Source organism: Mustela nivalis (assembly GCF_964662115.1).
Source record: "Mustela nivalis genome assembly, chromosome: 3".
Classification (NCBI taxonomy): domain Eukaryota; kingdom Metazoa; phylum Chordata; class Mammalia; order Carnivora; family Mustelidae; genus Mustela; species Mustela nivalis.
The window spans coordinates 116,651,208-116,678,286 of record NC_139022.1 but is presented as its reverse complement, the minus strand read 5'-3'; the positions used below and the strand labels follow the sequence as shown (position 1 = coordinate 116,678,286).

At 37.6% G+C, this 27,079-nt stretch overlaps 1 protein-coding gene across 7 annotated transcripts in view; it reads right to left on the bottom strand.

Moving 5' to 3' along the window:
- Positions 1-27,079, bottom strand: part of UIMC1 (ubiquitin interaction motif containing 1) — a 173,772-nt gene that overhangs the window by 96,612 nt on the left and 50,081 nt on the right. For all 7 annotated transcript variants that reach the window (XM_082723139.1, XM_082723144.1, XM_082723142.1 and 4 more), the window contains one exon: positions 25,361-25,515. In XM_082723139.1, coding sequence (XP_082579265.1) covers positions 25,361-25,515 — 155 coding nt within the window. The remainder of the gene's footprint in view (positions 1-25,360; positions 25,516-27,079) is intronic.

Here is a 27,079-nt window from a genome sequence, read left to right as displayed (position 1 = left end):
TAATTAGCTACAATAAAGTACTTAAAAGTGAGAGCAGCCAAAAGTGACAACCACAGAGATGCAGTGTTATTAGAACAGAGGGAGAGAAACAAAAGAAGTGGTGCCCTTCAGGTTCCTAGAAGGAAAGGAAGGAACAAAGAAACAAAAATGAAGGCTCCTACAGGAAAAAACAAAACGCAGACCTGTCAATCTATCCTACCCACCCTAACACCCCACTAACATGAACAGTATCATCCATAAAACAAATTATACTTCACTGAAGAGACAAAAGGAGAACTTTTAAACTAGGACATATACCCAGTAAATGATAGAAATAAAAAAAGAAATTCCAGGGACGTCTGGGTGGCTCAGTTGGTTAAGCGGCTGCCTTTGGCTCCGGTCATGGTCCCAGTGTCCTGGGATCGAGTCCCACATCGGGCTCCTTGCTCGGCAGGGAGCCTGCTTCTCCCTCTGCCTCTGCCTGCCACTCTGTCTGCCTGTGCTTGCTCGCTCTCCCTCTCTCTCTCTCTGACAAATAAATAAATAAAATCTTTAAAAAAATAATAATAATAAAATAAAAAATAAAAAAATAAAAAAAGAAATTCCAAACTAAGCAACTACAAACAAAAAGGCAAATAAAAACATTTCAGCTTATGAATACTATCCCAGCCCCCAAAACCACCATAGAAAAGAAAATCTGTGTAACATTCCAATAGTTACAAAGACGCATCCAGAGATTAAGAAAAACTCAGAATCAGAAACTTAAAACTTAAGCCATAAACAGACCAAAAAAAAAGAAAAATTGAAATTAAAGTTCATACAACTCACGAAAGAAACTGCAGACAAAACCATCTCAAAAAAGAAAAACGAATTACTATGTCTCCAAAGGAAAAGAAATTCAAGTAATAATTTAATGATGGTCATTGTAGAAATATAAGATAGTAAATGAAAAAATGAAAAAAAAATTTATAGGATATTTTGTACAGAGAAAAGAACAAAATGCAAATAGCATACTACCTTTCACATACAAAGAAGCAGAACTGAGAAAACATGTGCTGGCTTAATTTTCCTTTAAAGCAACATCAACGAGAATAAACAAGAAATAAAACTAATTACCAACAGGGATGAGGGATGTGGAACAGGCAGTATAGGATAGAGAAGCAATATAATTTAAGTATACCTTTCTCTACAGATTTGACTTTTTTGACTTTTTCATTAGATCAAACATCCTACATATGCAAAAATTAAATCAAGGATGGGGAGAAAACTAAAAACCAATGCAAAAAAAAAGTCTGAAAGACAGTAAATTTTTTTGAAAGATAGTAAATATTAAAGTACTTCAATAACCATGTTAAATATTAATGGTTTACCACCACACTGATTTAAGGGGAAAAAAGATGCAAGCTTGTATAAAAATAGAAAGACCAAGTATGCTGTACATGAAACCCAACCAAAATATAAAGACATATATTAAAACATCAACATATAATGCTAGGAAAACTGGATATCCACATGCAAATGAAGAAAGCTGGACCAATCTTACATGATCTACAAAAGCTAACAAAAAGTGGATAGAAGACCCAAACATAAAAGCTACAATTTTAAAACACCCAGAAGAAAACATAGGGGGGAAAGCCTTATGACACTGGATTTGGAAATGATTTTTTGGATATGACACCAAAAGCACAAGCAACGAAAGAAATAAAAACAACTGGACAATTACAAAATTCAAAACTACTGTGCATCAAGGACACTATTAGTAGTAAAAAAAACAAACTGGAGAATGCGAGAAAATATGTGCAAATCATCTATCTGATAAGGCGTTAACATTCAAAATATATTAAAAAATCCTACAACTAGGTGCCTGGGTGACTCAGTTGGTTAAGCATCTGCCTTTGGCTCAAGTCTTGGGATCAAGGCCAGTGTCAGGCTCCCTGCTCAGCACAGAGTCTGCTTGTCCCTCTGCCTCTACCCCCTCCTACTCCCTCCCCCTATTCACATTTATGCGTGTGTACATTCTCTCTCAAATAAATAAATAAAATCTTAAAAAATTAAAATAAAAATGAAAGAAAGCCTACAACTAACCAACAATGTGAATGTATCTAATGCCACTATGCACCTAGAAATTGTTAAAATGGTGAGTTTTATGTTATGGACATAACATCATACAACATGCATGCACATATACACATATGACTATCTCCATACCACATATAAATATTAGCTCAAAATGGATCAAAGGCCTAATGTAAAGAGCAAAAACTACAAAACACTTAAAGATCAATCATCATGATTTGCATTTGACAAGAGAGTCTTTGGTATGACATCAAGTACCAAAAAAAAAAAAAAGCAAAAGAAATAACCTGGACTTCATCCAGAATGAAAAAGACAGAATGAAAAAGACAACAAAGAATGGAAGAAAATACTTGCAAATCATATATATGATAATTATATAATAAGCACAACAGAAAAAGAACACTTAACATCCAACAACAAAGAGACCTGCAATCAATAAATGGGCAAAGAACTTACAACACTTCTCCAAAGGTGATATATAAATGTTGAACACAAATATAAAAAGAAGATTCAGATCATTGGACATTGGGAAAATGCAAATCAAAACCATGATGAAATACCACTATACATTCAATAGGGTGGCTATAATAAATTTTTTTTAAAGATTTTGAGTTATCTCTGTACCCAACTTGGGGCTCAAACTCACAACCCCAAGATCAAGAGTTGCATGCTGCACCAAATGAGACAGCCAGACAACCTGGTGATGGGTCTTAAGGAGGGCATGTTATAGGTAAATAATGGGTATTATAAGTAAACAATAAATCTGGGAACACCACATCAAAAACTAATGACGTAGGCACCTGGGTGGCTCAGTTAGTTAAGCAACTGCCTAGAGCTCAGGTCATGATACTGGAGTCCCAGGATCAAGTCCCACATCGGGCCCTCTGCTCATTAGGGAGCCGACTTCTCCCTCTGCCCCTCACCCCTTTCATGCTCACTCTCGCTCTCTCTCAAATAAATAAAATCATTAAAAAAAAAAAAAAAACTAATGACGTACTGTATGGTGAGAAAAAGACAAAGATATTTAGAAGAAAATTTAAAAAAAACATGGGGCACCTAGGTGAGGCATCTGTCTTGAGCCCGGTCATGACCCCAGGGCCCTGGGATCAAACCCCATGTATGGGCTCTCTGCTCAGCAGGAAGGCTAATTCTCCGTCTCCCTCTACCTGCCACTCCCCCTGCTTGTGTGTGCGCTCACTCTCTCTGTCAAATAAATACATAAAATCTTTAAAAAAAAAAAAAAAAAAAAAACCAAACCCACAGAAAATAACAGCTGTTGCCAAGAATGTGGAGAAACTGGAATCCTAGTATATCATGATGGAAGTGTAAAATGGTATAGCAGCTGTTTTAAAAAAAGGGAGGGGGAATGAATTACTGATATACATAGCAGTCTAGACGAACCTTGGAAACATACGTTAAGTGAAAAAAGTCAGTCACAAAAGACCAAACATAGTATGATTCCATTTATATGACATGCCCAGAATGGGCAAACCCATAGAGACAGAAGTAGATCAGTGGTTTGTCTAAGGCTGGAGGTTAGCAGGGGAATGAAGAGTGACTGCTAATGGGAACAGGTTTCTTTTTCAGTTATTGGAAAATACTATAAAATTGATATGGTGATAGTTGTACAACTATGAATACACTAAAAACCACTGAATTATTACACTTTAAGTTAGTGAACTATGTAATATGTGAACCATATCTCAATAAAGTTGTTGTATCAAAACAAAAAAACGAGGACTCCAGAGTCAGGATTGATACATAGGTTTGAGGATAGCAGAGAAGAAATTAAATAGTCTCTGGGAGAGTAGAAGAATAAACTGACTACGGAAACATGATTGCTGAGCAGTACTGAGGGGCCACTCGAGCTGTGTGGTCTTAAATATACTGTGAGCCTGTCAGCACTGTTGTGCTGCTTGTAAGGACACGTAATAAGTAGGTAGAAGGTTGGATTTATCCAAAATAGAGTTTTACCAGGGAGTACAACAGAAATTAGAAACGAGTTGAGAGAATATTCAAGGGAATGGTTAATATGATAATCGTGAAATCTAAGTTAGGTAAAAAGTGAGGCCATGGCAGGGTAATGGACAATGAAAAGGTGATAGTCTAGAATTGAAACATCCCAGTGGGGCTGAAGGATTATTGGAGTCAGGATATTAGAGGGAGTGACTTGGAGGAGATGGGTGGTGGTGATCAGAGATCAGAGAACGGGACATCTGAAAATGAGATCTTGGAAGTGGCACCGTTACTATTGGCAGGCTCAACCAGAACCAGGGTTGAGGAATCAGGGTTCTTGAATTGGAACCGGAGAACACAGAAAATGAATCGGCTCTTTCTTACTTCTCCCAAGGATCGCACATAACTGGCACCATTCGAGATGCAAAGGACAGAGGCTAATTCATTACATACAATGGATGTCTTGGGCATTAGGCCTACTTTTCTCTCAGAACCCCACTTGAGAAAGGCTGAGATGGTAGGATCCACGGGAGCTGATAGCCAAAAGCTCAAGGAACTGAGAGGCCAGCGTATTGGACAGGCCATACCCCAGGTTGAACCTACAAAAACTCCAACCTCATAGGCTTCAGACTAATATGTAGATATTAAAGTCACCAAGAATGATGGCAGGAGTGGTGAAGAGATAAGATAGTAAGCGCTATGTTAAAGTTTTCAAATAATGGCCAGGAAGTGGTATGGCTGGTAAGAGGCACGTGACCAGGAGGATAGTAGATGATTTCAGTGGGCGGGTAGCAGGGCTAGCACAGTGGTTTGTGTTTCAAACTAGGTTTTTCTAGTAGTCTGGAAACAAATGAGAGGCTGCTTACCCCACCTCCAGGTCAGTAGTACTGTGGTGTAAAGAAGAAGAAACAGCCAGTACTTGAGAAGTACAAAGAGAAACAGTATCTTTGGAGGACAGCCATCTTTCAGTGAGACCAAGCGGATGAAGGAAACTTTCACACAAGCAGCTGAAAACATCAGGGGTTTTATTGATCATGGACACAGGTTCCAAGGGAGAAAGTCATTTTGAGAATAGGAAGATCAAGTTAGCTTACAAAAGTCCCTTCAGGGGCGCCTGGGTGGCTCAGTGGGTTGGGCCGCTGCCTTCAGCTCAGGTCATGATCTCAGGGTGCTGGGATCGAGCTCCGCATCCGGCTCTCTGCTCAGCGAGGAGCCTGCTTCCTCCTCTCTCTCTGCCTACCTCTCTGCCTGCTTGTGATCTCTGTCAAATTAATAAAATTTAAAAATCTTAAAAAAAAAAAAAAGTCCCTCCAGATAACAGTCAGGTGGGGTTGAGAATCTAGGTGATGAGAGCTGCCACGGGACATTTGGATTTCCCATGATGTCCAAAGTAAACACTTAAGGACAGGATTAGTCGCGGTTCTCTCTTAAAGGAGCAGTGCTAGCCAAAGGAGGTGTCCACATGACAAAAATGTTCTCTATCTGTGGGGTCATATATGATAGCCAGTAGTCACATGTGGCGACTGAACACTTGAAATGTAACACACACAAAAATGAAAAAAATATCAGTGAACTATGAGACCATTTCTAGGTGGCCTAATACACAGGTAACCATGGTCCCTATAGGGGGGCAAGGGACAGAAAAAAATTTTTGAGGAATTAGTGACTCAGAAAATTCCAAACTTGATAAAAACTATAAATCTGTTGATCCAAGATGGTCTAGGAAGCACAGGCATAAGAAACAGCATCATAGGGGGCGCCTGGGTGGCTCAGTGGGTTAAGCCTCTGCGCCTTTGGCTCAGGTCAGGATCTCAGGATCCTGGGATCGAGCCCCGCATCAGGCTCTCTGCTCGGTGGGGAGCCTGCTTCCCCCTCTCTCTCTGCCTGTCTCTCTGCCTGCTTGTGATCTCTCTGTCAAATAAAATCTTAAGGAAAAAAAAGAAACAGCATCATAAATTTTAAAAGCACATCATAATCAAGTTGTTTCAAACCAGAGATGGGGGGGGGGAACCCTGAATATCATTCAGAGAAAAAAGGACATGTTACATGCAGATGGGAAAAACAAGAATTAATCAGATTTCTTGTTAGGAACAACACACTGCAACTCCATATGGTTCTAATAAGCAGATATTAAAGTCAACAAGAATGATGGCAGGAGTGGTGAAGAGATAGGATTGTAAGTGATATGTGAAAGGAAGTGGGGTAGCTGATGGGGTGGCAAGAAGACAGTCAGGCAAAATCTTATAAAATTCTGAAAGAAAAAGGTTACCAACCTAAATTTTTATACCCAGCAAAAAATCCTTAAAAAATGAAGGCTACTAAATGTGATAAAGTATCTCAGATTAGATCCAAGAATATTTGGGGGGGGGGGGGTAGTAGTAGAAAAACTGGTGAAATTTGAATGAAGTACAGAGTTTAGTTGATAGCTGTGTACCAAAGTGGTGCCTGCGTGACTGAGTCAATTGGGAGACAACTCTTGGTCTCAGCTCAGGTCTTGATTTCAGGGTCGTCGGTCCAAGCCCGGGTTGGGCTCCACGATGGGTGTGGAGCCTACGTAAATAAAAAGGAAGTGGCTCAGTGGGTTAAAGCCTCTGCCTTCAGCTGGGTGGTTCAGTGGGTTAAAGCCTCTGCCTTCGGCTCCGATTATGATCCCAGGGTCTTGGGATTGAGCCCTGCATCAGGCTCTCTGCTCAGCGGGGAACCTGCTTCCTCACCCCCCCTGCCTGCCTCTCTGCCTACTTGTGACCTCTGTCAAAGAAATAAATAAAATCTTTGGGGAAAAAAATGACATAAAAAAAAAAAAAAAAGAAGAAGTAGTAGTTGTCATGGGGCACCCGAGTGGCTCAGTCAGTTGGGCATGTCTTCGGTCCTGGGATCGAGCCCCATGTTGGGCTCTCTGCTCAGTGGGGAGCCTGCTTCTCCCCCTCTCTCTGCCTGCCACTCTGCCTACTTGTGCTCTCTCTGTCAAATAAATAAATAAAATCTAAAAAAAAAAAACAAAAAAAGTCATATACCGATGTTAATGTTTCAGCTCCAACAAATGTATTGTGGTTACATAAGATGTTAACATTAGGAGAAAGTGAGTGAATGTTATATCTCTATACTATCTTTCAATACTTTTACAAATCTAAACTATTCCAAACTAAAAATGTTATTAAAAAGTTAAAAGATGAAATAGACTTTTCAGGTATACTAATTCTGAAAGAACTCATCACCAGACACCTAGTCACAAAAAGGTTAAAAGTCCTTGAGGCAACAGGAACACTCCAATGGGCTGGACTGTGTCATCACGCCTCATGGGACTGAGGAACTGAATTTTAAATTTAATTCTAATTAAGATTTAAATTTAAATAGCTACATGTCTTCCCCTACCCCCATTAAAATTCATACACTGAAGTCTTAATCCCCAATGTACTGGTATTTAGAGTTGCCTCCTTTGGGAGGTAATTATGGTTATGTGAAGTTAAGAGGATTAGTGCCCTTATAAGAAGAGACACCAAAGAACTTACTTTCAACCAGTGTATGCAGGGACAACAAGCCATATAAGTAAATAGTAAGAAGGAAGCCATCTAAAACCCAAGAGAGGGTCCTGACTAGACAGTGATCCTGCTAGCACCTTGATCTTTGACTTCCAATCTCCAAAACTATAAGGAAATAAATTTATGTTGTTTAAGCTACTTAGTTTATCATATTCGCAGTGTGACTGGGCTATGACAGCCCAATCACACTGAGAAACACAATACCATGATACCAAATATAAAGTTACACAAAAGATTGAAGAACTTCAAAAATGGAAAATACACTAATAAACATATGGTTATTTCTCTTAATCTTCAAAAAACTGACTATTTAAGCAAAATAATAACAATGTATTGTGGAGTTTACAATACATGTACAAGTAAAACACATGACAACAGTAACATAAAATTCAGGGATGAGTAAAATATGTAAACTACACAAGATGCTTACGTTATACAGGAACTGGTATAACATCATGAAATTAGACTATGATAGAAAAATATGCATACTAAAATCTCTAAAGAAACTATGAAATAACGGAACGCCTGGGTGGCTCAGTTGGTTGGACGACTGCCTTCGGCTCAGGTCATGATCCTGGAGTCCCAGGATCGAGTCCCACATCGGACTCCCAGCTCCATGGAGAGTCTGCTTCTCTCTCTGACCTTCTCCTCATTCATGCTCTCTCTCACTGTCTCTCTCTCAAGTAAATAAATAAAATCTTTAAAAAAAAAAAAAAAAGAAACCATGAAATAACAAAGAGTTGTAACTGGCAAGTCAAAAAGGGAGTCCCGAAGTCCCAAGAAGAGTCAAAAAAGGACACAAAGAACAAATGGAACAAACTGAATACAAACAGTGAGATGACAGACTCAAATCTAACCATATCAATAATTCTTAAAATGTGAATTTTCTATATGACAAAATTAAAGGCAGTGATGGTCAGATTGGATAATAAAGCAAAATTCCACCACATATGCTAACTATAAGAAATTCACTTTAAATGTAAAGAATCAAATAAATTTAAAATAAGAGGACGGGAGGAAAAAACAGCATGAAAGACAAATCAAAAGCAAGCTTAATGGTCACAACATAATGAATATAACAACAAAGAAAGCAAATACAAGCACAGGGCCAGCACTAACAAAAAGCCATCCAGCAAAGGGACAAAAAAAATCTCTGAAGAATTCTACACTAAGTAACTAGACTGGCACACCTATAACAGAACGATCACTTGAGAAGTTTGTAATGAGACTACTGAAAAGTTTTAAAATTTTATAGGCCTAGGTTTTGATGTTTAAAACTCATTCTGAGGGGCGCCTGGGTGGCTCAGTGGGTTAAGCGTTTGCCTTTGGTTCAGATCTTGATCTCAGGGTCCTGGGATCGAGCCCCACATCCGGCTCTCTGCTTGGCGGGAGCCTGCTTCCCCCTCTCCGCCTATTTGTGATTTCTCTCTCTCTCTGTCAAATAAATAAAATCTTTTAAAAATACTTAAAAAAAAATAAAACTCATTCTGAGGGACACAAGAGTGGTGCAGTCGGTTAAGCATTGAACCCTTGGTTTCAGATCAGGTTGTGATCTCCAGTTAGTGGAACAGTGCCCCCCAGACAGGTTCCCTGCTTAAAGAGGAGTCTCCTTGAGATTATTTCTATCCCTCTCCCTTTGTCCTTCCCCACTGTGCTCTCTCAAATAAATAAATCTTTAAAGAAAAAACCCATTTTGAGGAAGAAAACTGCTTTACTTGCTTTAAAGTAATTAAACATTATTGCTAATTGTACTTGTGTAATATTAAAAGGTGTATCATATAGTAAATATGGGGAGATCCCATCTAGAAAAGATAAACTGTTTTTCCAGAATTATAGTTGTGATATATTTTCAATGAGTTTCCATATGCTAATGTGTAACTGACCAAAAAAACTTTCATTTTAAAAACTATCTGTATAAACCTTTTTCCCAAATATTGTGGGTTCTGTGCAATTTTTTAAATCTTGGATTTACCGACTGTCCTTTCACTCATTATGAAGTTTTGTAGAAGGTAAAGAATTTTACAGAGACGCCTGGGTGGCTCAGTAGGTTAAGCAACCGACTCTTGGGTCCAGCTCCAGTCATCATCTCAGGATCATGAGCCCCATGTCAAGCTCCACGTTCAGCACACAGTCTATCTGTCCCTCTCCCTGTTCTTCCTGTGCTCTCTCTCTAAAATAAAATCTTCTTTAAAAAAAGGATTTTAGGGGCACCTGGGTGGCTCAGTGAGTTAAACCTCTGCCTTCAGCTCAGGTCATGATCTCAGGGTCCTGGGATCGAGCCCCGCACCTGGCTCTGTGCTCCTCGGGGAGCCTGCTTCCTCCTCTCTCTCTCTGCCTACCTGCGATCTCTCTCTGTCAAATAAATAAAATCTTAAAATAAATAAATAAATAAAATAGCAGTGACAGGCCTAATTCAAGGCTTAACCTGTCCTGCATTCAGCTTTAAAAAAAGGATTTTATTATAAAATGTTATATTTACATAAGTACTGATAAACTCCTTTTATCAAAAGTTCATTTTACTCTCCCACTCTACATTGTGTTATATTACCTTGCTTCTCTGTAACAATGTAGAGTTTTTAAGCCTTTCTGTAACACAGATACTCAACTAAAGTTGAAGTAACAACTGTACAAAGTACAAAACCTGAAGATAATTTAGTTTTGTAATTGGAAATTCAGTAAAATCACAAAACTTTCCTTTCTACAGAGAGCAGAATGGCTATACATAGGAATTAGTCTGGTTTACAGTTTAAATCCTCTCGAAATGAATCATCTAAGATCCCTGTAAGTATAGTAGATAAAATTTAAAACAAAACAAAAAGTTTGTTTTTGAGAAATGTCTCAACTTTTTAAAGATTTATTTATTCGAGAGAGAGGGAGAGCACACAAGTTAGAGTGCAGGAGAGAGAGGCAGAGAGGGAGAGAGAACTTGTAAGCCAACTCCGCACTGAGCAGAGAGTCCAATACATGCTTCATCTCACAACCCTGAGATCGCGACCTGAGTCTAAAGCATGAGTTGAGCACAAAAACAACTGCACCACCTAGGCACCCTGAGAAATGTTTCAACTTTCTAAATTTTCTTTTTCTTAAGTCAAATTCATTAAGAAAGTCCTGGAAGTAGTATTTTCTTAACTGGGGGAAAAAAATCAATCTGGGTTGCTTACGTAGTAAATCTAAGTAAATACTACCTTAAAAAAGTAACCTATTTGTAAACATGACTATATTAAAAGTAAAATTTATTCTCATATCTAGATCACATATGTAACAGGACTTCAAAGAATGTACACATTTGTGTAAGACTGATGAATCACAGAACTGTGCCCCTGAAAAAAATACATTATATGTTAATTTTAAAAATGATAATAAGGGGCGCCTGGGTGGCTCAGTGGGTTAAGCCTCTGCCTTCGGCTTGGGTCATGATCTCAGGGTCCTGGGATGGAGCCCCGCATCAGGCTCTCTGCTCAGCGGGGAACCTGCTTCCCCCCTCTCGCTCTGTCTCTCTGCCTACTTATGGTCTCTGTCTGTCAAATAAATAAACAAAATCTTCTTTAAAAATGATAATAAAGGGGCGCCTGGGTGGCTCAATGGGTTAAAGCCTCTGCCTTCAGCTCAGGTCATGATCCCAGGGTCCTGGGATCAAGCCCCACATCGGGCTCTCTGCTCTGCAGGGAGCCTGCTTCCTCCTCTCTCTCTCTCTCTCTCTGCCTGCCCCTCTGCCTACTTGTGATCTCTGTCAAATAAATAAATAAAATCTTTAAAAAATAATAATAATAAAAAATAAAAAATGATAATAAAAATAGTCAAATGAGTGGCAAAAGAGAATAAGAATGTACACATTCATTTCTTCAAGGCAGCAGAAAAAGTAAGTGCTAGCACTTTGATGGTATGTATATTAACAAATATGAAATAATCAGGATGAACCAATGTTAACATTTATGGGAATAAAGGACAGCATTTTAAAAATATTATTTCAAATATCAGTTCATTTGGTAATTTTCTTTTTTTCTGAGCTTTTTAATTTTAGTTAATATATAGTGCAATATTGCTTTCAGGAGTAGAATTCAGTGATTTCACTTGGTAATTTTCTTTTAAGACTTTATCGGAAAGAATGAGAGAGAGAAGAGAGGGCAAGCACACAAGCAGGGAAAACAGCCAGCAGAGGGAGAAACAGGCTCCCTGCTGAGCAAGAAGCCTGCTGTGTAACTCGATCCAAGGACCCTGGGATAAGGACCTGAGCCAAAGGCAGATGCGTATCCAACTGAGCCATCCAGGCATCCCTCACTTGGTAATTTTCACTAGCAAAAAGATACTTCTTATGGTTTTGGTTTTTTTTTTTTCAAAGATTTTATTCATTTATTTGTCAGAGAGAGGAGCGAGAGTGAGCACAAGAAGACAGAGTGGCAGGCAGAGGCAGAGGGAGAAGCAGGCTCCTTGCTCAGCCAGGAAGCACAAGAAGACAGAGTGGCAGGCAGAGGCAGAGGGAGAGGGAGAAGCAGGTTCCCGGCTGAGCAAGGAGCCCGATGCAGGACTCGATCCCAAAACGCTAGGATCATGACCTGAGCCGAAGACAGCCGCTTAACCAGCTGAGCCACCCAGGCGTCCCTGTTGTTTTTTTTAATATTCTTTTTTAAGATTTTTATTTATTTATGTGACAGAGAGAGAGATCACAAGTAGGCAGAGAGGCAGGCAGAGAGAGAAGAAGCAGGCTCCCCGCTGAGCAAGAGAGCCTGATGCAGGGCTCGATTCCAGGACCCTGGAACCATGACCTGAGCCGAAGGCAGAGGCTTAACCCATTGAGCCACCCAGGCGCCCCTACTTCTCATGTTTTGAAACTAAATAAGTTGGGGGGTGAGGGCAGGATGGCTATTATAATACAAGAGAGTTAAAATTTTAGGCCTGTGATTTGTAAGTTCCATAAAAAAGTATCTGCATGTGACATGTATTATGTTTTAACCCCTTGGTTAACCATCTTCATCTGTAGATGAAATTTTGAATTATCTTAATATTTAGACATTTTGCTTTTCACAGGTCTTAAAATGGAACTAGAACCCATTATTCTGAAAGAATTCTATTTCATTATACAAACCAGTCATTCTATATTTGGTCCTTAATACAATTTTAATCTGGACAGTTATTCTAGTTAAGCCGTAAGTATTAACATATAAGCTTGTTTTGATTAAAGAATTTTCATGAGTAAAAAAAGAGAAGAAAACTGGAATACCTATATAAATGTCCTAATAAGTGCATGTCAGAGCAAAGATTATTACAATGATTAAAAAAATATTTCATAATGATAAAGGGATCAATTATCAAGAAAAGATTAAATTCTTAAATGTGCACCCACCTCATTAAAAAAAACTCAAAAAACACAAAACAAAAACTGACAGTACTGAGAAAGACAAATCCACAATTATAGGCAAAGCCTTTATTTAGTATCTCTGTCAAAATAGTTGTAATATTTGCAGAAAATCAAGAAGGATTTAGTAGATTTGACAACACTATCAACCAACTTGATTAGACTGACATTTATAGAAAGAACCCACCCAAAATACGCATTCTTCTCAAGTTCACATGGAATATTTTACCAAGATAAATGATATTCCAGGACACAAAACAAATTTCAATCAATTTTTTTAAAAAATCAAATCATACAAAGTATATATCCCCAAATGATCAAATCAGAAATCAGTAACAAAAAAAATCTCTAGAAAGAGTACCAAGTATCTGGGAGCTAAATAACACACTTTTAAATAACCCACAGATCAAAAAAAAAAAAGGAAATTAGAAAGTATTCTGAATTGAATGAAAATGAAAACACAGCATGTTAAGAATTTGTAGTATGCTTTAGTTCTTAATGGGAAATTACAGCATTAAACACCTATATTAAAAAAGAATAATGTCTCAATGACCTCAGTTAGCTTCCACATTAAAAAAATAAAATCAGGGTGCCTGGGTGGCTCAGTGGGTTAAAGCCTCTGCCTGTGGCTCAGGTCATGATCCCAGAGTCCTGGGATGGAGCCCCACATCGGGCTCTCCACTTCTTGGGGAGCTTGCTTTCTCCTCTCTCTGCCTGCCTCTCTGCCTACTTGTGATCTCTGTCAAATAAATAAATAAAATTTTTAAAAAATAAAATAAAATCGGGGGGCACTTGCATGGCCCAGTAAGTTAAGCATCTGCTTTCAACTCAGGTCATGCAACCTGAGTCCTGCATTAGGTCCCTGCTCAGTGGGGAGCCTGCTTCTCTCCTTCTCCTGCCCACTTGTGTTCTTTTGTTGCTATCTCTGTCTCTCTCCCTCTCTCTCTCAAATTAATAAAAGTTTTTAAAAAAAGGAAAAGAAAATCAGAAGAAATTAAAATAAGCAGAATAAAGGAAATAATAAGACCAAAATAGAAATCAATAATAAAGAAAACAGAAAAACAACACAGAAAATCAAAGTGACGAGAAAAGCAATAAAACCAGACTGATGAGGATGAAATAAAATAAAGAATTACATCAGAAATGAGAGAGGTATTATCACTATACATTCTACAGATTTTTAAAATGGTAACACTAATATTAGAAACAATAAAAAAAAGAAACAACTTAATATATTAGCAATGTAGTTGAAATGGACAAATTCCCTGAAAGACACAATCAAAGCTCACTCAAGAAAGAGTTAACTTGAATAGCCTTGTATGCAATAATAAAATTGAAATTGTAGTTAAAATCCTTCCCACAAACAAAACCTCAAGCCCAGAGGTCTCTACTGGTAAATTCTATTGAACATTTAAGTTAGAAATAATACTAATTCTATTGAAACTTCCAAAAAACTGAATATGATCTATATCTCAACTCATTCTGTAAAGCCAAAATCAACCTTATATCAAAACCAAAATATTATGAGAAAACTACAAACCATTAACTCTCATAAAGTAGGTGCAGAAATCCTAAGTAAAATTTTACCAAATCAAATACAATAACATTATGAAAGGATAATACATCTTGAGCAAGTGGAGTTTGTCCCAAGAATGCTTAACTACTTTAACATTCAACGATCAATGTAATTGACAATAGTAAGAATTGAAAAAGGAAAATTATAAGTTCAACTCAACACAAAAATGCATTTGACAAAATTCAATATTCATTCCTGATCAAAACTCTCAGAAAGAGGTATCTTTCTATGCTGTTGGTGGGAATGCAAACGGGTACAGCCACTCTGGAAAACAGTTCCTCAAAATGTTAAAAACAGAACTACCCCACAACCCAGCAATTGCACTACTAGGTATTTATTCAAAGGAAACAAAAACAAAGACTCCAAGGGGTCCATGCACCCCAACTTTCATAGCAGCATTATCAACAATAGCCAAATTATGGAAGCCACCCAAGTGTGCATCAACTAATAAATAGATAAAGAAGATGTGGTATGTGTATATATATAATGGGATATTACTGCCATCAGAAAGAATAAAATCTTGCCATGTGCAATGGTGTGGATGGAACTAGGATGTATTATGCTAAGCAAAATAAGCAGTCACACAAAGATAAATACCATACGATTTCACTCATATGTGGAATTAAGAAGACAAAACAAATGAACATATGTAAAGAGCTAAAAAAAAAAAAAAGAGAGAGAAAGGGAGGCAAACCATAAGAGACTTAACGATAAAGAACAAATTAAGGGTTGATGGAGAGAGGTGTATAAGGGATGGGATAACAGGGGATTGGTATTAAGGAAAGTACTTGTTAAAATGAGCACTGGGTGTTATAATGAGCACTGGGTGTTATATGTAAGTGATGAATCACTAAATTCTACTCTTAAAAACAATATTACACCATATGCTAACTAACTAGAATTTAAATAAAAATTGGGGGGGAAAAAACCTCTCGACAAACTAGAATCAAAAAACTTCTTTAGGGCACCTGGCTGTCAGCTGGAAGAGCATCTGACTCTGGATCTCAGGGTTGTTGTGAGTCTGAGCCCCACACTGGATGGTGTAGAGAGTACTAAAATAAAATAAAATAAAATAATAAATAAATTCTAAAAAAAGAGAGAACTTCTTCAACCTGATAAAAGGCATCTATGGAAAAATTACAATTAACATCATAATAAAGAAAGACTACATGCTTTCCTCCAAAGATCAAGAACAAGACAGAAATGTCTATTCTTGCCATTTCTATTCAACTTTATACTGGAGGTTCCAGTCAGGGAAATTCAACAAGAAAAAGAAATACAAGGAACCCAGGTTGTAAAGGAAAAAGCAAAACAAGTTTCTATTAATAAACAACATGACCATCTGTGTACAAAATTTGAAGGAATCTTCAAAAAAAAAAAAAATAGCAGAGTAAGTTTATCAAGGTTGCAGAATACAAAAAAAACTCCACCAAAAATCAATTGTATGCAGGGGCAACCTGGGTGGCTCAGTCAGTTAAGCATCTGCCTCCAGCTCAGGTCATGATATCAGAGTCCTGCAATCAAGCCCCACATCAGGCTCCTTGCTCAGTGGGAAGTCTGTTTCTCCATTTCCCTCTGCCTATCCCTGCCCCTAGCCCCTACTTGTGCTCATGCTCTCTCTCAAATAAATTTAAAAAAAAAAAAAAAATTCTATGCATATATTCTCGCACAAAAAAAACTAAAATTTTGAAAGAATTCTATACACAAAACATCAAAAACCATCAAATATGTAGGATTAAATCTGACAGAAGATATGAAAGATCTGTACACTGAGAACTACAAAATATTACTAAGAGAAATTAGAGAGAACACTAAAGAAATGGAAACATATACCTTATTCACTGGCCAGAAGTCTCCATATTAAAATATCAATTCTCCCTCAAATTGATCTATAAATTCAACACAATTCCAATCAAATTCCTAACAAAATTTTGGTAGAACTGCCAAACTGGTTTCAAAATTCATACAGAAACGCCAAGGAACTGGGGCGCCTGGGTGGCTCAATTGGTTAAGCATCCACCTTCAGCTCAGGTCATGATCCAGGAGTCCTGGGATTGAGCCCTGTGTTGGGCTCCCTCCCTCTCCTTCTGTTTGTGTTCTTTCTCTTTCAAAATAATTTGGCATTTATTTATATCAAATAAATAAATATTTTTAAAAAACAGAAAAGAAATGCAAAGTAACTAGAAGAGCCAAAAAATTCTAACAAAGATCAAAGAGGACTGACAGTACTTGATTTCAAAAAGTTGAAGTAAGTAAAGCAGCATGATAGACTGACTTAAAAGATCAGTGGAATAAAGTCTAGAAAAGCAGCATGATAGACTGACTTAAAAGATCAGTGGAATAAAGTCTAGAAGTAAATTCACATATACAAACATGACTGATTTTTAACACAGGTATGATGGTAAAGTGAAGAAAGAATAGCCTTGGGGTGCCTGGGTGGCTCAGTGGATTAAGCCGCTGCCTTCGGCTCAGGTCGTGATCTCAGGGTCCTGGGATCGAGCCCCGCATCGGGCTCTCTGCTCAGCGGGGAGCCTGCTTCCTCCTCTCTCTCTGCCTGCCTCTCCGCCTACTTGTGATCTCTGTCAAATAAATAAATAAAATCTTTAAAAAAAAAAAAAAAAAAAAAGAAAGAATAGCCTTTCCCATCTATGGGGCTCAAAAAATTGAAAATGATGTGGAACAAAATGAACACGGAGTTATACTACATCATTTATAAAAATTTACTCAAAATATATCATAGATCGAAATGTAACACCTAACATGATCAAGTTTCTAAAATAAATCATAAGAGACAATCTTTGTGAACTTGAGTTAAGCAGTTCTTAACATATACCACCAAAAACATAATCCTACAAGAACAAATTGATAGACAACATTTTAATTAGTAACATCTGTATTCAAAATATTAAGAGAACGAGAAGACAAGCCATGAACTTGGAGAAAATATTTGAAAAGCATTTATCTAATAAGGGACTTGCAGCTAGAATATATAAAGAAATCTCAAAATTCAACAATAAGAAAACCAACCCCATTCAAAAACATAAAAGATCTGAATACTTCACAAAAATTCATGGCAAATAAGCACATGAAACAATGTGCAAACAAAAATGTTTGCCTGTGTTAGTGCAAACACTCTTGAAACAAATGGAAAGACTAGAAGTCTCAACAGATAAAAAGAAGCTATAAAAAAGAAAGCTATAAATGGAAATGTTATAATACAATAAGCAAAATAAACATTCATTGAATGGGCTTAAGAGCTGAATGGAGGGGTGCCTGGCTGGCTCAGTCAGAGGAGTATGAAACTCCTGATCTCAAGGTTGTTGAGTTCAAGCCCCATGTTAGTGGTAGAGATTACTTAAAAATAAAATCTTTAAAAAAAAAAAGGGGAGAGAGAGAGAGAGAAATGGAGATGACAGACCAAAGAATCCTAGAACCTGAAGCTACAAATCATGCAATCTAAACAATAGAGAGAAAAATAAAGGACTACAAAATAATAAACAGAACAATGCCTGGGTGCCTCTGTCAGTTAAGTGTCTGCCTTTGGCTCAGGTCATGATCCCAAGGTTCTGGGATGGAGCCCCACATCAAGCTCCTTGCTCAGTAGGTACTGTGCTTCTCCCTCTACCCCTTCCCCAGCTTGTATGCCCCCTCTCTCAAGTAAATAAATAAAATCTTTTTTATTTTTTTTTTTATTTTTTTTTTTTAAGATTTTATTTATTTATTTGACAGAGAGAAATCACAAGTAGATGGAGAGGCAGGCAGAGAGAGAGAGAGAGGGAAGCAGGCTCCCTGCTGAGCAGAGAGCCCGATGCGGGACTCGATCCCAGCACCCTGAGATCATGACCTGAGCCGAAGGCAGCAGCTTAACCCACTGAGCCACCCAGGCGCCCAATAAAATCTTTTTTAAAAAAGTAATAATAATAACAAAGAGTCTCAGAAACCCATGGGACAATATCAGAAACTATAAATTTGTGTCATCTGAGCCCCTAAATAAAAGGAGAAAGGATATGGAGTAGAAAACGTACTTGAAGAAATAATGGCTAAATCTAGCAAAAAGAAATAAATTTAAAGAAATTCATATCCAGACACACCATAATCAAAGTTCTGAAAATCAAAGGTGATGAAAAAAGTCTTAAAAGCAATGAGAGTAAAACAGCATACTACATAAAGAAGAATGATCAAGGGACTTAGAATTTCTTATCAGAAACTATGGATGCCAGAAAGTAGTAGAACAACATTCTTAAAAAGGAAAAATGAAAAGAACTGTCAACTGAGAATTCTATTTCCAACAAAAACATCCCTCAAAAATAATGGTGAAATAAAGACATTCTCAGGGCACCTGGGTGGCTCAGTTGTTAAGCATCTGCCTTCAGCTCAGGTCATGATCCCAGGATCCTGGGATTGAGCCCCACATTTGGCTCCCTGTTCAGCAGGAAGCCTGCTTCTCCCTCTCCCACTCCCCCTGCTTGTGTTCCCTCTCCTGCAGTCTCTGTCAAATAAATAAAATATTTTTAAAAATCAAAATAAAAAAATAAAGACATTCTCAGCTATAGGAAGCTATAACAATTTGTCATCAACAGACTTGCTCTAAAAGAAATGCTAAAGGAAGTTCTTCATGGTTCTTTTTAAGATCAATAAAGAAAATAAACTTCTAACCAAACTGACAGAGAAAAAGAAAAATACTGAAATGAAGGAGGGTAACCATTTCAGACACTAAAACATGAAAAGACTAATACAGGAATATTACAGGGGCGCCTGGGTGGCTCAGTGGGTTAAAGCCTCTGCCTTCGGCTCAGGTCATGATCCCAGGGCCCTGGGATCGAGCCCCACGTCAGGCTCTCTGCTAGGCGGGAGCCTGCTTCGTCCTCTCTGACTGCCTCTCTGTCTACTTGTGATCTCTATCTGTCAAATAAATAAATAAAATCTTAAAAAAAAAAAAAAACAGAAATATTACAAAAACTCCATGCACATAAATTCAACAACTGAGTAACAGATAAAATCTTAAAAGACAAACTACCAAAGTTTACTAAAGAAAAAACAGATGACCTGAATTGTCCCTATATCCAATAAAGAAACTGAATTAATAGTTTAAAACCTCCAACTCTGGGGACGCCTGGGTGGCTCAGTTGGTTAAGCCGCTGCCTTCAGCTCAGGTCATGATCCCAGCGTCCTGGGATCGAGTCCCACATCAGGCTCCTTGCTCTGCAGGGAGCCTGCTTCTCCCTCTGACTCTGCCTTCCACTCTGTCTGCCTGTGCTCGCTCTCGCTCGCTCTCTCTCTGACAAATAAATAAATAAAATCTTAAAAAAAAAAAAAAAACCTTCAACTCTGTATTTTTGTGCATTTTTAAAAGACTTTTTGTTTTAGCATGTATTCTAAAAAATACCAACACACTGAACTTAAAGCATTTATTAAAAACTAATTTGTAGCCCAGTTTTATGAGCAAGTTCTAGTAACCTTAAAGAAATCTTAAAGACAATTCCTTTAATATATGGACTATGGCAGGACAATGAAAGGTGAATAAATTTCCTATTTGACAGCTTAAACCTGATACTAAAATCTAATGAAGACAGTACAAAAAATTATACAAAACCAATGTCACTAGGAATACAGATACAAAATTCCTCAACAATATATTGAGAAAGCAAATGTAATATTATGTTAACATAATACATCATGACCAAGTAAGATGTACTCCAGATTGCAAAGATGTGCCAAAATTAGAAAATATATTAATTTAACACATATTAACTGGTTAAAGAAGAAAAATATAACATCATCTTGTTAGATCACGAAAAGGCATCTGATTAAATATCCATTCTTAAAAATACTAATATTATATAAGTAATTAAAGAATATTTCTGAAACATAGTAAAGAACAGAAATATGAAACAAAGAGCAAAATATCTGAATAGTTTACAATTAATTTCAAGTCAAAAGAAAGAGGTATTCAATCACTGAAATCAATCAACATTATTCTGGAAGCTACAAGTCAATGTAATGAAACAAAAACAAGGTATAAATATTAGAAAAGAAAGGAGAAAATAATCATTATTAGCAGGTATAAGTGCCTACCTAAAAAACTCAAGATAATCAACAGAACTACATTTTAAAAATCTTTAATGGATCAATGGAACAAATAGAAAATCCAAAAACAAACCCATTTATAGAAAAGATTTTAGTTTACAATAAAGATAAAACTTCAAGACTTCAGAGAAATGATTACTGAAAAATACTGATGAAAGCATATAACCACTGAGGCTGTTTTTTAATATAAATGTACCGTGGGGTTTTTTAAAGATTTTATTTATTTCAGAGAGAGAGAGTAAAAGAATGCACTTGAGTGGTGGGGAGGGGCAGAGGGAGAAGGAAAAGCAGACTCCCTGATGAGCCAGAAGCCCCACACAGGGCTCGATCCCAGGACCCCAAGATCATGACCTGAGCCAAAGGCAAACGGTTAACAGACTAAGCCAAGCAGATGCCCGTAAGTGTACACATAAGTGTAGTAAAACTGTAAGAAAAGCATGGAAGGGGCGCCTGGGTGGCTCAGTGGGTTAAAGCCTCTGTCTTCAGCTCAGGTCATGATCTCAGGGTCCTGGGATCAAGCCCCATATCGGGCTCTCTGCTCAGCAGGGAGCCTGCTTCCTCCTCTCTCTCTGCCTGCCTCTCTGCCTACCTGTGATCTCTGTTAGGTAAATGAATAAAATCCTTAAAAAAAAAAAAAAAAGAGGACTTCTAAGACAGTAAATACAAGTGTTCAGATTATTTTTTTAAAACTATGATTTACCAGGTTCTTGCGTGGCTCAGACCTTAAGCGTCTACCTTCAGCTCAGGTCATGATCCCAGAATCCTGGGATTGGGCCCTGCATCAGGCTTCCTGCTAAGCAGGAAGCCTCTTCCACTCACCCTGCATGTGTTCCCTCTCTTGCTATCGCTCTCTGTCAAATAAATGTAAAATCTTTAAAATTTAATTTAATTTAATTTTTAAAACTATGATTTACATTTTATGTAAATGTAAAAACGGTATGATTATTTCAATATGTAAAAAAAAGCATTTCACAAAGTACAACATCCATTCATGATAAAAACCCTCAAAAAAGTAAGTCTAGAGGGAACATATCTCAACATAATAAAGGCCTTATATGAAAAACCCAGAGCTAACATCATACTCAATGGGGAAACACTGAGAGCTTCCCCTAAGGTCAGAAACAAAACAAGGATGTCCATTCTTACCACTTTTATTCAACACAGTACTGAAAGTCCTAGCCACAGCAATCAGACATCAAGAAATAAAAGGCATCCAAATCAGTAAGGAAGAAGTAAAATGTTCAGAATTTACAGATGACATTATACTATATATAGAAAACCCTAAAGACTCCACCAAAAAACTAATAGGACTGATAAATGAATCCAGTAAAATCACAGGATATAAAACTAATGTACAGAAATCTGTTGCATTACTATATACTAGTTACCTTTATACACTAATATATACTATATGCTAATAAATATACTAAAACAAAGCAGCAGAAAATGAAATTAAGAAAACGGTCCCATTCACAATTGCACCAAAAACAATAAAATATGTAGGAATAAACTTAGCCACAGAGTGAAAAACCTGTACTCTGAAAACTATAAAACACTGATGAAAGAACTTAACTAGGACACAAAGAAATGGAAGACATTCTATCTCATAGGTTGGAAAAATAAACATTGTTAAAATGTCCATACTGCCCAAAGCAATCTACACATTAAATGCAATCCCCATCAAAATACCAACAGCATTTTTCACAGAACTAAAACAAACAATCCTAAAATTTGTATATGAATAGCCAAAGCAATATCGAAAAAGAGAAACAAAACTGGAGGTATCACAATTCCAGACTTCAAGTTATACTACATAGCTGTAGTGATCAAAACAGTAGGCCCCTAGCATAAAAACAGACATATAGATCAATGGAACAAAACAGAAAACCCAGAAACAAACCCACAAATACATGATTAATCAATCTTCGACAAAAAAGGGAAGACTACACAGTGGGAAAAAGTCTCTTCAACAAATGGTACTGTGAAAAACTGGTCAGCTACATGCAAAAGAATGAAACTGGACCATATTCTTACACCACAGACAAAAATAAACTTAAAACAGATTAAAGACTTAAACTACGAGACCTGAAACCATAAAAATCCTAGCAGAGAGCACTAAGAGAGCACAGGCACTAATTCTCTAACATTATTATCTAGACTATAGCAAAAGTTTTCTAGATAGGTCTCCCGAGGCAAGAAAAATAAACTATAGGGAGTACTCAGAATAAAAAGCTTCTGCACAGAAGTGCCTGGGTGGCTCAGTTAGGCATCTAACTCTTGGTTTCAGGTTAGGTCTTCATCTCATGGCTCATGGGATCAAGCCCCAGGATAGGCCCCACACTCAGCAGGAATCTATTTGGATAGTCTCTCCCTCTGTCCCTTCTCCCATTCATAAGCTCACTCTCTCTCTCTCAATAGATCAATAAATCTTTAAAAAAAAAAAAAAGTTTCTGCACAGCAAGGGAAAAAAATCAATTAAACTAAAAGGCAACCTACTGAATGGGAGAAGATATTTGCAAATGATGTATCTGACAAAGGGTTAGGTATCCAAAAATATATAAAGCTGATACAGCTCAATACCCAAACACCAAATCATTCAATTAAAAAATGTGCAGATGACATGAACAGACATTTCTCCAAGAAGACATCCAGAGGGCCAACAAACAAATGACAAGATGCTCAACATCACTTATTATCAGGGAAATACAGAACAGAAACTATAATGATATATATCACTTCACACCTGTCAAAATGGCTAAAATCCAAAGCACAAGAAACAAGTGCTGGCAAGGATGTGGAAAGAAAGCAACCCTCTTGTATTGTTTGTAGGAATACAAACTGGTGCAAATGCTATGGAAAACAGTATGCAGGTTCCTCAAGAAGTTAAAAATAGAACTACCCTTCAATCCAGTAAACATATGCTACTGGGTATTTATCCAAAAAATACAAAAACACTAATTCAAAGGGATATATGCACCTCCGTGTTCACAGCAGCACTATTAACAAGAGCCAAATGATGGAAGCAGCTTGTGTCCATCAACAGATAAATAAAGAACATGTGATACATACACACACATATACACACAATGGAATATTATTCAGCCATAGAAAAGAACAAAATCTTGCCATGTGCAATGACATAGAGCTAAAGAGTATAATGCTAAGTGAAATTGGTCAGTCACACAAAAAGACAAATACCATATGATTTCACTCATATGTGGAATTTAACAAATAAGACAAATGAGCAAAGGAGAAAAAAAGAGAGAGAGAGAGAGAAACCAAGAAACAGACTCTCAACTATAGAGAACAAACTGATGATTACCAGAGGGAAGGCTGTGGGGGGAACATGGATTTGGGTGAAATCAATGATGGGGACTTAAACAAAAAGTGTGGCACGTGAGTGGCTCAGTCAGTTAAGTGTCTGCCTTCAGCTCAGGTCATAATCTCGGAGTCCAGGGATCAAGCACCACATTGCACTCACCTCCTGCTCAGCAGGGAGTCTGCTTCCCCCTCTCAATCTGCACCCCGACCCCCACATATTCACACAATCTTTCTTTCTAATAAATAAATAAAATCTTAAGAAAAAAAAGAAAAACGAATGAATTAAAGATAATTCTGAGCTTTAAAACAAGACAATGAGTAGTTTTACCATCAAATGCATTATAAGATGAAGTAAAAAAATAAGTGAACTTGGAAGAAAAAACAATGACTTAGTTCACTGCTTTCCTGAATGTGACCTACAGACAAGGGGAAATCTCTAATAAAGAAATGGAAAAAGGGAATAAAGGACAGATATTAAGAGTTAAAGCAGCACTGTCCAATAAAGCTTTCCATAATGAGGGAAATGTTCTATTGCTGTGCTGTCTAATACAACAAGCACCAGACTCACATGGCTTTGATCACCTGAAATGTGACAGTCCAACAACGGAACAGATTTATTTAATTTTAATTCAAATTTAAATAGCTACAGATGGCTCACTGCTACCAAACAGAGTATATCTAGACACTTAATAACTTTACATTCGCTTTCTTTCACTTTCTAGACACATAAAAATTAACATTTACATTTGACTTACATTATTCTCATAGTTTAAAAATACCACCTTGGGTTAAAATATTACAAAACTGAGGAACTATGATCCACCCTCAGACAGACAGTATTACTTTAAGTAATTCTTAATTCCATTTACAAATCAAAATGAAGCTGAGTAAAAAACTGCATGCTTGGGGCACCTGGGTGGCTCAGTGGGTTCAAGCCTCTGCCTTCAGCTCGGGTCATGATCCCAGGGTCCTGGGATCGAGCCCCGCATCGGGCTCTCTGCTCGGCGGGGAGCCTGCTTCCCTCTCTCTCTCTGCCTGCCTCTCTGCCTGCCTCTCTGCCTACTTGTGATCTCTGTCTGTCAAATGAATAAATAAAATCTTAAAAAAAAAAAATTTTTTTTAATTTAAAAATTAAAAAATTAAAAAAAAAACTGCATGCTCTGGGGCACCTAGGAAGCTCAATCAATTAAGCATCTGCCTTCAGCTCAGGTTGTGATCCCAGAGTCCCAGGATTGAGCCCCACACCAGGCTCCCTGCTCAGCGGGGAGTCTGCCTCTCCCTCTGCCTCTCACCCTGTTCATGTTCTCTCTCACTCTGTCTCTCAAACAAATAAATAAATATTTAAAACAAACAAACAAACAAACAAACAACTGCATGCTCTGGCAAGCTGGCATTAAGGTATAGCTCCAAAACAAACCAGTCATGGAGAAGGCATAGTTTGAGACCTAGAGCTCTACTCTTCAGAATACTGACCTCTCCATCACTATCAGATATCACAATGAATGCATCTTCAAGTCTCCGTTTCCTCTTCAGACTGACAGAACTGGCAGTTTCTACATCTTTCTTCTCCAGGTTCTGTGCTTCAGAGGCTTCTTTAACTTTTTTCTTTCTCCGTGGCATTCTTCTGTCTGAAAACACAGGGTAAGTCATTTACTCAGAGTCTAAGTTTTCCAGATGCTATCTGTAACTTAGTCATTTAACAGGAAAAGGTTTCCATCTAAAAGAAGTAAAATGACTTCTGAACATTTCCACTACTCATTAATATCACAATTTTTCTATTTAAGAAACTATATCTGGAACTATGTCATCTCTGTAGGGACGTTTCAATAGAAATAATACAACAATTTATCCTAGTTCCTTAAACATTAACTTAGATAACTGGTTGTCTTTTTAAAGATTATTTATTTGAGACAGAAAGCATACACATGCAATTGTACATGCAAGTGGGGGAAGGAGCAAGTGGAGAAAATCTTCAAGTAAACTCCCCACTGAGCACAGAGCCCAGAGTGGCTCCAACTCATGACCCATCAGAGCATAACCTGAGCTGAAACCAAGAGCCAGACACTCAACTGATGGACCCAGGAGCCCCAGATAACTGGCTCTCTTGATTACATATTATAATTTACATAAAAAAGAATTTTTTCAACAACAATGACTCAACTTGATAAAGAACATCTAAAAATAAAAATAAAACATAGCTAATATCATACTTAAAGTTAAAAGACTGAATGGTTTCTCCTTAAGATAGGAACAAGACAGGATGAACATTATCTTGGAGGTTCTAGGCAGGTCAATTATGCAAAAAGAAAAGACATCCAAATTGGGAAGGAAGAAGTAAACTATCATCATTTGCAGATGACATGATCTTGGGTTTAAAAAACACTAAAAATGGGGGCACCTGGGTGGCTCAGTGGGTTAAGGCCTCTGCCTTCGGCTCAGGTCATGATCCCAGGGTCCTGGGATCGAGCCCCACATCAGGTTCCGTGTCTGCTTCTCCCTCTCCCACTCCCCATGCTTATGTTTCCTCTCTTGATGTCTCTCTCTGTCAAATAAATAAATAAAATCTTTTAATAAATAAATAAATAATAAAATAATAAATAAGTAACACTAAAAATGGAAGTCTCAGTGGCTCAATCGGTTAAGCATCCAACTCTTGATTTCAGCTTGATTTCAGCTGGGGTCATCATCTCAGGGTCCTGGAATCAAGCCCTGCACTGGTCACCACACTCAGCAGGGAGTTAGTTTAGGGATTCTCTCTCTCTCTCCTTCTGCCCCTCCTCCTCCCCCTGCTGGTGCTCTTTCTTTAAGTTAACTTTCAGTTAACCATCTGACACTTGATTTTGGCTTAGGTCATGATCTCAGGGTCATGAGATCAAGCCCCATGTCAGGCTCCTCGCAGAGTGTGAAACCTGATAAAGATTCTCTCCCTCTCTCTCTGCCCGCCCTCCTGCTGACTCATGCACACACTCTCTCCCTCTCAAAAAATAAAATAAAATCTTTATAAAAATAAGAAAAAATAAAATTCAATTGCTAATAGCATCAAAAATAATAAAATTCTTAGGAATATATTTAATCAAGTAAGTGCAAGACTTGCAAATGAAAACGTAAATATTGGAGGAAGAGTCCAGTTCAAGGTGACACTGGAAGATTCTGAGTTAACCTCCTCCTATGGACACACCACATCTACAAATA